The 16,172-nt window shown below is 41.3% G+C and overlaps 1 protein-coding gene across 8 annotated transcripts in view; it reads right to left on the bottom strand.

Moving 5' to 3' along the window:
* Positions 1 to 16,172, bottom strand: part of Rnf111 (ring finger protein 111) — a 77,813-nt gene that overhangs the window by 15,133 nt on the left and 46,508 nt on the right. For 6 of the 8 annotated variants that reach the window (XM_037207359.1, XM_037207363.1, XM_028865760.2 and 3 more), the window contains exons 4-7: positions 14,569 to 14,732; positions 13,353 to 13,547; positions 8,954 to 9,276; positions 5,097 to 5,355 (exon numbers count right to left, since the gene is read on the bottom strand). In XM_037207359.1, coding sequence (XP_037063254.1) covers positions 5,097 to 5,355; positions 8,954 to 9,276; positions 13,353 to 13,547; positions 14,569 to 14,732 — 941 coding nt within the window. The remainder of the gene's footprint in view (positions 1 to 5,096; positions 5,356 to 8,953; positions 9,277 to 13,352; positions 13,548 to 14,568; positions 14,733 to 16,172) is intronic. The other 2 variants (XM_037207362.1, XM_028865809.2) reach the window with 1 other exon arrangement.

Below are 16,172 nucleotides of genomic sequence, written 5' to 3'. Positions count from 1 at the left end.
GTGTGTGTGTGTGTGTGTGTGTGTCTTTGACTGCTATATGTTTAGGTGCCCATGGAGGCCTGAAAGGGGGCATTGGACCTCCTGGAGCTGGAGTTACATTACAGGTAGTTGAGGGTGCTGGGAACCAAACTCAGGTCCTCTGGAAGAACAGTATATATTCTTGACCACCATTCCAACCCCTCTAAATTTTTGTTTGTTAGTTTTTCAAGACAGAGTTTCTCTGTACAGGCCTGGCCATCCTAGAATTCGCTCTGTAGACCAGGCTGGCCTCTGGGAGATCTGCCTGCCTCTGCCTCCTGAGTGCTGAGATTAAAGGTGTGTGACACTACCACCTGGCCTAAATTTTTTAAGTAAATGTGAGGTGCTGGAGAGATGGCTCAATGGTTGAGAGCACTGGCTGCTCTTCCAGGGGACCTGGGTTCAATTCCCAGCACCTACATGGCAGCTCACAACTGTCTGTAACTCCAGTTCCAGGGGATTCAGCATTCTCACACAGACATTCATGCAGTCAAAACACAAATGCACATTAAAAAAAAAAAATGTGAATCTAAGAGATTAATTTATTTTCTAATCACTAGTCTTTTTTTTCCCCCCAGAATTGTTGACTTGTATTCTAAGATTGTTTATTTGTCATTTTCTTATTTAAAGTACTATTTGTCTATGTGGAAATTTTGTAATAAAAAGGATGAATATTTTTCCAAATTGTGTTTATTTCCCCACCACACGAATTTTTGCTTTTCTGCTGTCAGACTGAACACTGGGAACATAGTTTAGTGATACATTGTCCTGGGTCCAAGCCCAGAAACTGGGGGGCGGCGGCGGCGGGGACGGGACACACAACACACATGACTAAATCGCAGAAATGAAAATTACAGCTTTTTGTTTGTGCAGACAATACCCTGCTACATAATCCAAACTGACTTCCAACGTGCAACCTTCCCACCTCAGCCTCACGTGTGCTGGAATTTCAAGCATGCAGCTAGTTCCTAAATGTTTCACTTTCCTTAATGATTTCTTGTCAAGAGAGCTGTAGAGAGGAAAGGGACTCAGTCCCCTGGACACAGGTTCACACATACTGCTGCCCTTGCCTTTCATGTCACATCCTGTACTACAGACAGAGAAGCTTAACAAGACGCTTTCTCTCACATCTTCAATGAAAATCTTTACATTTCCATCATTGTTGAAATACTCATCTCTCTTACTGAGAAACCTACATCTACTTGACATTAAAAGTCAGTCAGTCTAGGTATAATGTGCCGTCTATAATCCCAGCTCCTTGAACGGTGACACTAAGGGAGGAGATTCTAAATTCAAATCAAGCTGAACAACACAATGAAAAAAGGAAAAAGAGAGATAAATAAGAAACCTGGTATTTTAGTCCAAACTTCATTTCACTGGACAGTGTGTGTGTGTGTGTGTGTGTGTGTGTGTGTGTGTGTGTGTGTGTGTTTGTTTCAAGGCAGGGATTCTGTGCAGCCCTGGCTGTCCTTAAATTCACAGAGATCGTCCTGCCTCTGCCTCCAGAGTGCTGGGAGTAAAGGTGTGCACCGCCGCCATGCCAGGCAGAACAGAACAGTTCTTTAGTTAGTGTGTCTGTCTGCACATTTCTGTGCACGCTGGTGTACGCATGGGAGCCAGAGTTTGACATCGAGTGGTGTTCTTACTAACTTTTGTGCTGGCTAGTTTTATGTCAACTTGACACAAGCTAGAGTTATCTGAAAGGAAGTAAACGCAATTGAGAAAATGCCTCCCTAAGATCAGACTGTAGGGCATTTTTTTTTAAATTAGTGACTGCTGGGGGAGGACCCCACCCATTGTGGGTGATGCCATCCTTGGGCAGTTGGTCCTTAGGTTCTTTTTTTTTTGGGGGGGGGGGATGGTCCTGGGTTCTTTAAGAAGAAAGGCTGAGCAAGCTAGGGGAAGCAAGCCAGTAAACAGCACCCTTCCATGGCCTCTGCATCAGCTCCTGCCTCCAGGTTCCTGCCCTGTATGAGTTCCGGTCTTGACTTCCTTCAGTGATGGACTATGATGTGCCACTGTGAGTCAAATAAACCCTTTCCCCCTAAAGTTGCTTTTGGTCATGGTGTTTTATTATAGTAATAAAAAGCTAACTAGGACAACTCTATTTTTTGAGAGGTTTTCTCATTGGGAACTGGGGCTCACTGATTCAGTGCAGTTAATCTGATGGCCAATAAACCTTGTTCTCCTGTCTTGGTTCTCCAGCACCTGGATTACAGGCACACAGCACACTATGTTTAAGCTTTTATCCATGGGTTCTGGAAACAGAACTTAGGTCCTTATGCTTACATGATAAGCACTTTACTGACAGCCCACTCACAACCCATCATTTGGGGATAGTCTAGTAATCTAAATTGGAGCTACAGTTTCTTACTAGTTTACTAGTCATTTTTGAAGTCAATTTTTTAAAATTTATTTGTATTTTATGTACATTGGTGTTTTGCATGCATTTATGTCTGTGTGAGGGTGCCAGATCCCCTGGAACAGGAGTTATAGACAGTTGTGAGCTGCCATGTGGGTGCTGGGAATTGAACCTGGGTCCTCTGGAAGAAGGACACCGCTGGGAATTCAGAGTGTCTTCATTCATGTTTACATTTGCCCCATTGATGTTTCTTATTGTATAGCTTTTCACTTAGTTTATTTGTGAATTCAACTGTATACCTATGATTTACTCATTTTAGAAATGTAATCACATTTTAATACTTTGTATAAAGGAAATTTAGGTTCAAAACCAAAGGGTCTACTTGTCACTTATAGTATGAAGACTGCTTAACTTCTTCTTTTTTTTTTTTTTTTTTTGGTTTTTCAAGACAGGGTTTCTCTGTGTGGCTTTGCACCTTTCCTGGAACTCACTTGGTAGCCCAGGCTGGCCTCGAACTCACAGAGATCCGCCTGCCTCTGCCTCCCGAGTGCTGGGATTAAAGGCGTGCGCGACCACCGCCCGGCTGAAGACTGCTTAACTTCTTATTCACTATAGCAAACAGCGCGCAGTGCACACTCTGGCTCAAAGGCTGAGAAGAGCTTCTGCTCGATGCAGTAGTACATACCTGCCTGCATTTCAGCATTCAGGAGGCTGAGGTAGGAGGTAGATCATGAGTTCCAGGCCATATATTTAAGACCCTGTCTCAACCTCCTTCCCAAATAATTGCAGACAGTTTTATTTCTATCATCTGATAGCAGAGCTTTACAGATCACAAAACATTCCAAAGATGGCTTTCCAAGCACAGTGGTTTCACTGACTTCTCAAGACCATGCACTTTCAAAAGCAAACAAGTTTTCTTAATGTAATAGTATTAGTGGTGTCCAAAGTAACTGAGCCAAAGTTTTGCCATCTATACCCAATCATAATTATTCCTATTTTACCAGCATAAAAAAATGAAAACAAAGGTGGCAAATAGCTCACCAAAAGTCTCTAAGCTAACTTGCCAGAGCTGGGAAAGTCCACTCACATCACCAGTTCATGTAAAAACCAGCGCTTTCTCTCAACCAATCTCTCCCAGTAGGATTTCAATGAAAGGGGGTATTAGAACATGTTGTACATAAAGTGTACTAGAAATGTGAAGGGGAAGTGGGGAAAGGAAAACTACACATTGACAAATACACTCCCCAGGGGAACAGCAGCCTGGAGCAGGGAAATCAGTCAAAATGCCTCTCACATGGGGATACAACTCAAATCCCTACCTTCGCTCACAGAGCTCCCCAGTGACAAGCAGAAAACTGGTACAACCTCTTCAAGAGAAATTTAACAGTGCTGACTTGAAAGTGCATTTCTTTCACCACAGAAAGACTCAAGCAAGCACTAAAAACTTAAACATTCATCAAGAGAGGGCTGGTTTAAGGTAATGGAATGTTCTGAAGGCGTTTAAAAATAACCAATAAGGGAGGGAGTGGAAAAAACACAAATACCACTGAGCTCCAGTATTTTTGTTTGGGTTTTGTTTTTCAAGACAGGATTTCTCTGTGTAGCCCTGGCTGTCCTGGAACTCACTTTAGACCAGGTTGGCCTCAAAGTCAGAGAGATCTGCCTGCCTCTGCCTCCAAGTGCTGAGATTAAAGGTGTGCACCACCACTGTCTGGCTCTGAGCTCCAGTTTTATGAGTTAACCATGGTGAGAAAACAACAACAACAATGTATTATTAAATCAAATAAAAATGCAGAATATTGTATAATGAAATGGCTTTTTTATTATTTATTTTTATTTTATATTAATTGATGTTTTGCTTACATGTATGTGTCAGAAGCCCTGGAAGTAGAGTTACAAACAGGCGTGAGCTGCCTGCCATGTGGGTACTGGGAATTGAAAACAGGTCCTCTGGAAGAGCAGCCAGTGCTCTTAACTGCTGAGCTGTCTCTCCAGCATCCCTCCAGAACAAATTCTGGTTCTAAACATGTTCTAACTCAACTTTGTATTTCATACTGTAATAGTGAGAATCTAAATAATACATCACTAATTTCATTGTTCATAGTTTAGCCTGATTCCAGCTCTGTCTACAAGGGTAAGTTTTACTACTGAAATGAAGAAACTCAAGAGGATAAATAACTGAAATGCAGACAACCAAAACAAAAGGCAATTTCCTTACTAACCTGCAGGCTTACTCTTAGTGTAAGTTATTAACAAAGTATTTGTTAAGCTTCCATCTTATAATTAGCTCAGACTCAATCAAGTACTATGTTACATGGCCCCTGGAGAGTTATCAATTTCAAGCTATCTAATGGATTCCAATTTCCTTAGAGCTGCCATGCCAGGTTCTGTTGTTGCCCATACCAAATCAGTCATTCTGTCAAAATCCTCTCTCTTATGCCTTTGTTAACTCAGAATTCTTTGAATAGAACTTGAGACTTCTTGAATAAAATTTCCTTTACCATGCCTACAAATACTACAAAACTTTCACATTTCTTAAGTGACTCCTAAAAACTAAAGCCAACTCCCTTAAAATGTCCTTAAGAATATAAGGTGCCACTCAATACATCTCAATTTCACAGACAGTTGTATGGAAAAAATAAATCGCACCCTTAAGTCAAATAAAACTTATAAACCAAGATTACTCTAATTCCATGCCCTTTAAATTCATACTTACAAGGAGGTGGTGGCATGTAATGCCGACATGATGAGAGAGAAGGCTGTGGAGGGGGCTGGGGCTGGGGCTGTGCAACCATGCTCGAGCCATAGCTATCTATTACTAATGGCTGAGTCGGGGCAGCAGCAGCCTGGTGGCCAAAGACCGCAGCTCGGGAAGAAGAGACAGGGCAGCAGGGGTCGAAGGCAGATGCACCATGGAAACCCCCACTTCCGTGAGTCCTGAGAGCACTGCTGCTCAGATCAACTGGCAATGCCTGCTGGGTAAAGAACAATTAGAGTTTACCTTTCTCAACTTTCATGAAAACTTCATTTCTTGTCACATGACAAATTATCCCCAGTGATCTTGGAAATGGTAATTCTTTGTATGAGAAAAATCAAACACAAAGACAATACTGTATGAAGCCTGAACTTTAAAATTTGCATTTTTACACTCAAAATATGAAATCAACTCTATTTCAGTGAGGTATAAGATAGAAGATAAACATTTAACTGATATGTTATTGTATGATTTATTTCTTGGGACTAAAGAGATAGCTCATTGGTTAAAATCATAAGATCCTTTTGCGGAAGACCTAGGTTTGATTCCCAGCACCCACAGTAGGTAGCTCCCAGCTACCTGAAACTATAGTTCCGGAACATCTTTTCTGGCCTCCCTGAACACCTGCATAAATGTGGTGCATAGAGATAAGCAGGAATATATACATAAACTAATTAGAAAAAAATTAAAGATTTATTTCTATCATATTATGTACAACTGGGACTACAAGAAAAGAGGGTTTGAAAGCAGTCCTGTGTTCCTCTGAAATCAGGACTTCAGGACTCCTCACACAGTATGCTATCACAGCATTGAAAACATTAGAATTCTATTATTAACAACCTGTCTATCCAAACTTTCTATATTATTTTATAATATTCAACTAAAACTCAAACAAACCGGGCATTAGTGGCGCACGCCTTTAATCCCAGCACTCGGGAGGCAGAGCCAGGCGGATCTCTGTGAGTTCGAGGTCAGCCTGGGCTACCAAGTGAGCTCCAGAAAAGGCGCAAAGCTACGCAGAGAAACTCTGTCTCGAAAAACAGAAGAAAACAAAAACCTCAAACAGTACACACACACACACACACACACACAGAGAGAGAGAGAGAGAGAGAGAGAGAGAGAGAGAGAGAGAGAGAGAGAGAGAGAGAGAGAGAGAGAGAGCGCGCGAGCGCTGGGCATGATGGCACACAGCTTTAAGTCCAGCACTGAGGAGGCAGAGGCAGGAAGATCTCTGTGAGTTAGAAGTCAGCCTGAGCTACATAGTGAGTTAGGAAAAATTAACATTTTCTTCCCTCAAAGCATGTGACTTGAAAAGCCCAAAGTACAATTGCCACCAACAATGAGTATGTCAGAATAAACTAGAGTCTTCATGTTCCCTACATAGAAATGATGATTGTTTGTGAAGGACATGAAGGGTATTCTATTGCTCACCATGCATTATCTACGTGTATCAAATTACTGTATAGAGAAATAGACACAACTATGTGCTAGTTACTTAAAACTCTAAATGCTGGGTAGTGGTGGTGGACACCTTTAATCCCAGCACTCAAGAGGTAGAGGCAGGCGGATCTCTGAGATCAAGGCTAGCCTGGTCTACAGAGCGAGTTACAGGACAGCCAAAGCTAGAGAAACCCTGTCTCAAAAATCCAACCCTTCAATCCATGGCTGATATGTAAAATTAAATTAATTATAAAAAACAAAAACAAAAAAACCCAACCCTTCCCCACCAAAAAAAACCCCACGTGTAAACACTTGATCTTACTCTAAAGCAGATTATAAAGCAAGACCTGCCTCTTTTTTGGGGGAGGGGGATTGTTAAGTAATTTAAACACACTATCTACCAGTTAGGTTCAGTACACTTGTACCTTCCAAAGAAAGTAACAGCCAGGTGTGTCACTCTAGCCCTCAGGAAGGAGGAGCAAAGCCAATCAGCTTACTGAAGATTTTATCTCCAGAGTCACATGTGGCTAGGAAGATGGTTCAGCATGAGGACATGAGTTTGATTTCTCCAGAAACCACATGACAAGCTAAGTGCACACCTATAACCTCAGCCCTGGGGAGGAAGAGAGGGTGATTCCTGGGGCTTATTCCCATCAGCTCCAGGCTGTTATACATGAGACAACTGTGAGCTAAGCCAATCAACAGTGATTTTATCATCTTCCTAATGCTGCAACCCTTTAATACAGTTGTGGTGACCCCAGCCATAAAATTATTTTCATTGCTACTTCATAACTATAATTTTGCTGTTAGGAATTGCAATGTTAAAGTCTGTGTTTTCTGATGGGTCCAACCCCCCCCCCCAACACACACACACACTTGCACAGGGGTCATGACACACGAGTTAAGAACCATCGCTCTAAGGTGAACAGAATTGGCAAAGACAGTCACATACTGACTCCAGCCAAAGGAAACATTGTTTATATAACTGATCAATCTCCTACACACTTCTTTTTTTTTTTTTTGAGTCAAGGTCTCATTATTTATTCCTAGTTATTTTGGAACTTGCGATATAGACCAGACTCACCTGGAAATTAAAGGGATTCACCTGCCTCTGCCTCTGAGTGCTAGGGTTCTCTCTTACCCCTCCAACTCCTTTTTTGAGACAGGGTTTCTCAGTGTAGCCCTGGCTATCCTGGAACTCACTCTGAAGACCAGGCTGGCCTCAAACTCAGGGATCTGGCTATCTCTGCCTGACTGCAGCTGTATTCTTTACCAACTCAACAATGTAACGTCTGTGACAAACTCATCTGTCAGCAGCTCCCTCTCTCATGAACAGGGAAGCTAGTGGAGCTACCTCATCATTGCCTACCATTCTAGTTAAGCCTACTCTGTTTTCAACTCCCATTGCTAGTAAGAGGAAGCTTTCCTTTATGGCAGGGCCTTCCACACATCTCCTTCCCAAGAGACACAGTGGCTTCAGACAACCAGTTAATACCCTGAAGCAGAACACCATCTGAAATTTCAGTAGTACATTAAACTAATTCTGCAAATCCCTCCCGATGGCAGCAGCTAGCTTCATCTTTTAAAGAGAAGACTTCTCCATTAATTTGAAGTGATTAGAACCCAAAAGAGACAGCCAACAAAATCTGAAAGGCAAAACAGTGCTTTAGAAAAAAAGGTCAGGAGGCACAGAAAGGTAGCCTCTCAACTCCTCTCTGCTTTGTCAGCCACATGACTTCCCTGAAATAACATCTTTTGGGGTCTTGTTTCTAATTGCGTTCAGTGTGTGTGTGTGTAAGTGCACATGCATGTATAAGTCAAAGAACAACTTTAAGAGGCTGGCACTCTTGTTTGCAATGATTTCAACCTTCTGTAAACCAAGATTTAATTTAAAAATTCACAGCTTTATTAAATAAGGCTTGTTTTGCATTCAAGAATACGGCTTAGGCCGGGCAGTGGTGGCGCACGCCTTTAATCCCAGCACTCGGGAGGCAGAGGCAGGCGGATCTCTGTGAGTTCAAGGCCAGCCTGGGCTAGTGAGTTCCAGGAAAGGCACAAAGCTACACAAGAGAAACCCTGTCTCGAAAAACCAAAAAAAAAAAAAAAAAAAAAAAAAAAAAAAGAATACGGCTTAGTACACAGAGAAACCCTGTCTCAAAAAAACAAAACAAAAAACAAACAAACAAACAAAAAGAATACAGCTTAGTTCATGGATACACTCACTTTCCACAGCACCACATAGAACACATCTCTGGGGGTTTCCACTCTTTCTGAAGGCAACACAAGGTGTTTTGTTTTGTTTTGTTTTGTTTTTTAAAGGGAGTGGGAGAGAAAGTGGGAAAGAGGAAGAGAGGAAATTATTCGTGAAAAGCACAGACCTGGTCGTGGTAGCTGGAACTAGAGCTGCTATTTGCACCACAAGGAGCCTGTACTTGAGGAGGTCTTTCCACAGGACAAGCAGGATCGCTGAAGGAGGGGGAGACTGGGACCGCTGGGGGGTGGGGAGTATGGTGGTGGTGGTGGTGATGCTGGAAATGGTGACCATGCTGCTGAAAACAACTTGAGTGTGGATGTGCTAATGCATGGTGACTCTGGGACGTCCCTCCGCACGGTGAGTGCTGGGGACAGCAGGAAGGTAGCCGTGGCATTGCAGGAGGGCCCGTCTCTGGGACAGCACTAGATGCAGTTCTCCTTGAGTCATCTTGAAACAGAAACAAAGGCAAAGAATGATCAAATACCACTCTGCAAACCTAAGTACTGTGTATTAACCTGTAAACAAGAACTTAATGTGCTAGTGGGCTGGGAGGGTCATCAGAAGTGACAGACTTGCTGCTCGAGACTGACCACCTTAGTGAGACCCCTGGAACCTACACGACGGAAGGAGAGAAATGACTACCTCAGTTGTGATCTGAACTGTGGACATGCGTGCACATACCAATCAATCAATCGATGTCATCTTTAAAATAAATATGAATGTGATGGTGCCATACACTTAACACATACAGTATGCAATGTTATGCACTGTCTCCACACTATGACTTTTCTGAAAAGAAATTCTTCAGGGGGTTCATATGTATCATGATGTATAAATTTGACAAGAGATCATCGTTTCTTAGTATTTGATACCAATAAAAATCAGGCTGGAGCACTATCTGCCAATCCTTTCATTTGATTCTTATTTTTATAATAATTATTATTAATATTAATACTTTTTATGTGTTGTATGGTATCATATAAAATGTTAGAATAAAGAGGTGTCTCATCTGAGTGAGAGAAAAACACCTGGCAACACAGTATCAACTTAATGACTATTTGCTGAACATATAAATACAGCAGATGGTAAGCACAATTCAAGTACATGCACAGACTACAAAAGTGAGCTGTGCTGAGTATGGCAGGTTTGAAGGTGACTCCCGAATGGTCCAGGGGAGATGTCCAAGGATGGCTGGATATAAAGTTGAAAACAAGGAGAATGGTATAAAAATCACAGAATGGAAGTCAGCTTCCTGGTGATGGGTGAAAGCAATGCAATTCTGAAATGGGAGGGCCAAGGAAAAGCCTGGGAAGAAGACAAGATGGACCCAGACATATGGTGCGTGTCTAGTCACTCTGAAAGTCAGAAGCACATTAAAGAAAGAACAGGCCCGACAGTAGGTGAAAGCACTTGCCACTGAGTCTGAGGACGTGTGTTTAACTCCTGGACCCCATACTGTGGAGAGAACTGACTTCTCCAAGTTGTCCTATGACCTCGAATGGAAACAACCCAAATTAAGTACACACAGGTAACTCAGGAGTACCTCTCCATGTACTAGGAAATGGAACTGGTGAGGATACTGAAGACAAAGAGAACACAATGTTATGGCTAGAGACAGAACACAGACTTGGGATTCTGAATAGACAGTGGGTTAGTAGTTAATCAGCATCTCAAAAGAATTGCAGGCATAAACACACAAAGGCTTTTACAAAGGCTAACATCAGGTGCTGCAGAAGCACATGCCTGAGAATTTTATTCTTTAATTTCCTCCCACGGGGATGAAAGCCCCGAGGAAAAGGAAAAGTTAGAAAACCATGGCGGGGAAGGAAAGAGAGCCCACAGGACACAGAGGTGAGTTACTAGCAATCGCCCACTTTGAGGTACTCGCACTTGTGGAGACATCAGCGCTCATGGCACCCGGTCATTACCTGCACCATTTAGGAATTTGGATATGAGTAGAGTTAACTGGCTTAAGTGATTCAAGGTTGAAAATCTGGACAAAACAGGGAAACACATGATAGGCTGAGGTTTAATTGACATTCCTATCAGGTTTCTGTAAAACAATTTAGCCTGGGACAAGCAAGTCTCAAAGATGTAAGTATAGTCTAATATCAAGAATGAACTTTCAGAGACTACAGTGAAGTTAATACCTAAGAAATGAAACATTTAGAAGGTACTAAAATAAACAGTCACACATAATACATGAATGAAAGCTTTGGCCAGGCGGTGGTGGCACATGCCTTTAATCCTAGCACTCAGGAGGCAAAGGCAAGTGGCTATCTGTGAGTTCAAGGCCAGCCTGGTCTACAAAGTGAGTTCTAGGACAGCCAAAGCTGTTACACAGAGAAACCCTGCCTCAAAAATCCAAAATAAATGACTAAATCTTTACGTGATAATGAAATGTAGGTAGGAATATGACTACTAAGGCTACCAGGAGAGAAGTGAAGGAAGACTTGAAATCCTTACCTCAAATATGTATGCTACTGACCCCAACCAAAATATTTAACTTTGGAGATTTCATATAAGATGGGAAATGCAATGTCAATACCAAGGCACTTTTAAGGAATAAATGATAATATAAAAATCACATAAGCCGGGCGTTGGTGGCGCACGCCTTTAATCCCAGCACTCGGGAGGCAGAGCCAGGCGGATCTCTGTGAGTTCGAGGCCAGCCTGGGCTACCAAGTGAGCTCCAGGAAAGGCGCAAAGCTACACAGAGAAACCCTGTCTCGAAAAAAAAACCACCAAAAAAAAAAAAAAAAAAAAAAAAAATCACATAAAAGAAAGAAAAAAAATCACAGAAGAGGGGCTACAGCAATAGCTCAGGGATTAAGAGCTCTGGCTAGAGCTGGGTAGTGGTAGCTAATCTAATGCCTTTAATCCCAGCACTTGGAAGGCAAAGGCAGGTGGAACTCTGTGAGTTCAGGCCAGCCTGGTCTACAAAGGTAAGTTCCAGGATTGTTACACAGAGAATTACTGTCTCGAGGGGGAGGAAGGAGTTTGGGTAGTCTTCCAGAAGACCCAGGTAGGTTCCCACCATCCTTATGGTGGCTCACAACTGTCTATAATTCCAGTTCCAGGGGATCTAATAGCCTCCATGGGTAGCAGGTAAACATGTGGTGATAGGTATACATTCAGGCAAACATGTATGTTTCAATATAAACATGGTTTCAATTTTGTGTGTGTGTGTGTGTGTGTGTGTGTGTGTGTGTGTGTGTGTGTTACCAAGTAAAGTGCCAAGAAAAAATATGCACTCAATAAACCAAAGTCCATTTTGCTTCTGCCTACATTTCTTTTCAGAGAACATGGTACTTGAAAGACATCCTTGGAATGCAAAGAAAGTCTCATTGAATCCAGTCATTAAAAAATTTTCCAGTTTGCTCAATGAAAGTCACAGAGATGTTATCAGAATTAAAAGCAAAATGTATTTTAGACCATAAAGTGCTCTCATTAAAAATGGTGACATAGTCAATTTGGGAACTATAGCATCTATTGATATGTCCTTGTTAAGTAAGTTTCTGTCTGCACCACTATCTGTGACAGACATCAAGCTGCCTTAACCTAGCAAGAGAGAGCCAGCAATGTAACTGCTAAATGAAACACAAGAAATAATGTGATCAGAGCTGAAAATACCAAACTCTTTAGGCTGGGTATGTAGCTCAGTGACAGAAAACACTCAGCATATATGAGGGCCTAGGCTAAAGCCAAACAAACAAACAGAAGAAATTTCTTTCTGACTGTGGGTTAGGCAATGCTTTTTATCTGTGATGCCAGAACAAGGGGCAACAAGAGTAGAATAAATGACATCATTGAGACCTTTCAAACTCCCATTCCCACCTCAATTAATTACAGAATATGCCCAGGGGTATAACTGGTGGGCCATGAGGGAACTCTCATTAACTTCATGCGGAGAAGCCAGTGTTTTTCTCAGCAGCTAGACCTTTCTGCCCTTCACCAGCATGTCACCAGTGTTCCAATTTCTCTGCCTATGACCAGTTCTGGTGACTCTGCTTCTGTTTGTTCTCTTTAAATTATGGACACCTGTGCAGGTATGTATCTCAACATTGGGTTTTAATCTCATCTCATTTCATTAATCAACAGTGATGTTGAGCATGGGATTCATTGTTCATTGGTCTTTGGAAAGTGTCTGTTCAAATCCTTCATTATTTTTAAATTAAGTTACTGTGTGTTTTTATTATTTCAGAGTTCTTTATGTATTCTTTATGTATTATAGAACCCTTATCAGACATGACTTACAAATAATTTTTCTTACATTCTATGGACTGTCTTTCACTTTCTTTACTTTGATACATAAAAGCTTTAACTCGACGAAATTCAACTTATCTACCTTCTGCTTTGCTATCCATGAATTCACTATCAGCCACCTGGTTTTCCTCAGTTCTCTTAGTTGAGCTAAAATATTTGTCACATACAACACATAAAATTCATATTAAATCATAGTGTAATTATAATACACAATGCTTTGCTCCCAGGAAGTACCTCACAGTAACATCCTTACGTACCGCCCACGGAAGAACCAGCCGCACTATTGCTTGGAAGAGTAGCTGCAGTCTCTGACACCGTGGAAGGCTGGCTACTGGCCACAGCTGAAGTAGCATCAGAGGCTTGCTCAGAGGTAGATGGATTTGAATTGCTAATGGAAGCGCTAGTAGTTTGTGATTCCATCCTAGCAGAAGTGGTTGGTACTACAGTAGGTTCTATAAAACACAAAACACCAAATTAACATCTCACAGCAATTAAAGAATGGGTTTTAATTCAAATTAGCAATTTACTTTTCCTCTTTGAGATAGTCTCTTGCTATACATAGCTAGGTTGGTCTTAGAATTCCCCTATTATGGCCTGCCAAGTGCTGGTATAGGCACATTCCCCACACCTGGACAAATTAATGTAACTATGACAATGACTAAAAGAAACAAGCATTAGGAACAAACTTCCTAGAAAGTATAACACATGGTAAAGAAAGCTTTCGTGAAACTTCACTGCAACATCAAACCGAAATGTCACTGAAAGATAAGAACTGCATTTAAAAACACCAACATGTGCTTGTATAATCTAGTTAAACAGTTGTTCAAAGTTTTCCAGTAGGACTAGGGATGTATGTTAGTGGTAAAGTGTTTGCCTGGCAGGTGTGAGGCCCTGGGTTTGATCCCTAGAACCAAGAGAAAAAAGTTTCCAGTACCTAGGAAGTGTTCTGGTCTATTTATTGCAAAGAAAAGGGTGAGAGCAAAGTCCAAGTTCTGCTGCTGGGCCACGTGGCCAGACTATCAAACCACAAACAGCACTCTCTGGCACAGCATAATCCCAAGACAGGATGCCCAGCCAGCACTTCTCATTTTACCACAGTATGACTACGCTGTTAACCACGCTCCATGTCCTCCCCAGGAAAACTAAGAAGGCAACAGGTGTTTCTGCAAAGAACTATTAGGACAAAATGTGACCATTTATAAGGTACTTCATTATCACCCTTTATACACAGCAACCATTTCATAACATTAGCTATGACTTTTAATATTTATGTCAATGCCTTTATTTTTAGAAAGTTTATGAATGTAAATGAACACAAATATAAAGATTTTAAGAGTAGTAACAGTCATCAATACTTTCCAATAAAAATTAAGTTATAAATAAGGTAAATTTCAAACATCTGATAATAAAATGGTCATTTAAGATATTTTATCAAATTCCCTTCATAACCCAACAGCTATAACTTCACCTTACCATCTTCATCAACAGTAAGGTCCACAACTTCTGCCGCGTTCTGCCTCAGGGGCTGTATAACAGTAGAGATCCTACTGCGGTTTCGAGGCTCCTGTGGTCGACCTGTATGCAAACTTGAACCTTGGCTCCAATGAGATCTGGAGTGCCCAAGGGTTGAACGAGACCTTAAATAACATCAACATCAAGTTAGTAAATATAAATGAAGGATGGATTTTTTTCAGTCACTCTAAAACTCCATAAGCTTTTCTTATAAAACACTTAAGTTCTTCATGTAAGACTTCTCCCAAGAAATAAGTCATTGGATTAAAAACAATGACTAATGCAATGTCAGGCACTCAATAAACTGCTGAATGAAGGCACTACAACCAGATGATCAAAGCAGACAAGAGATGCTGCTGTCAGCTCAACCATTCAAGTATACAAAAAGACAGGACCACTGCTCCTGGTAAGCACTGTTCTGAATATTCACTTGGATTATAAGTGAATGTTACCATATATTGTAAGGAATGTCCCAAGTTATTCACTATAAGAAAGGAACACACACACACACACACAAATCCTAATTATGACACAGAGTCATGTCTGTATAATCATGTCCCAGGCTAGGTTTGCAGAATTTAACTTTGGGAACCCTGTGCCAAGCCAAGCTTCTGGTCCTACCCTAACGTAATACACAGAAGTAAGGAGACAGCAGAGAGAGTCCCTAGGGTTGGCACAGATGATGACACTGGCCAGTCTATGGGCTTGTGAGTCATAAAAAGCAATACCTGATCGAACTACTTTAAGCACTGAATCACAACCTTAAGTACCTTGAGTGAATAGCATTGTACTCTTCTCAATCACTCTTAGGCATTTAGATGTTTATGGGTTTTAATGATTCAAAATAAAGATGAAAGAGTAATTAAGGACAGTGTGATAATATTCTTATCCCACCTAAGGCTTCAGGAGAACAACTAAATCTGTTTTTAAAAAATGAGGCAAACTGCTGGGTGTTTGTGGCACAAGCCTTTAACCTCAGTAGGTGGGAGGCAGATGCAAGTGGATCTCTGTGAGTTCGAGGACAGCCAGGGCTACACAGGGAAAATGTCTCAAAAAAAGAAGGGGGCGGGGACAAATTACAAGTTGTTATGGAGTTTGTGTTGTTTTTGTCTTCTGTCTGCTCAAAGTGTAAAACTACACATATTGTAAGTTTATTATGAGTATGTGTGACAAATATGAGCTAGATCCATTAATATGCAAGGTTAAGCAGGGGTGTCACCATTAGGAAAATATCAAATTCAAAGTGGGCTGAAATATCCTTAACAATGCTAGAACCCAAGAGTTTAAAAATAAATTCAAAACCTAAAATTCTCAAGAGACAGGGGTACGAAAGGCAATTCCTAAGATAATACTAACCAAAGACAATGCATTTAAGAAAGCATTGATGGGGGCTGGAGAGATGGCTCAGAGGTTAAGAGCACTGACTGCTCTTCCAGAGGTCCTGAGTTCAATTCCCAGCACCCACATGGTGGCTCATGATCATCTGTAATGAGATCTGGCGCCCTCTTCTGTGTACATAATAAATAAATAAATAAATAAATAAATAAATAAATAAATAAATGAAT

Source organism: Peromyscus leucopus, chromosome 7 (assembly GCF_004664715.2).
Source record: "Peromyscus leucopus breed LL Stock chromosome 7, UCI_PerLeu_2.1, whole genome shotgun sequence".
Taxonomy (NCBI): domain Eukaryota; kingdom Metazoa; phylum Chordata; class Mammalia; order Rodentia; family Cricetidae; genus Peromyscus; species Peromyscus leucopus.
Note: the sequence above shows the minus strand (reverse complement) of the source record. Positions and strands in the feature narration are given on the sequence as shown.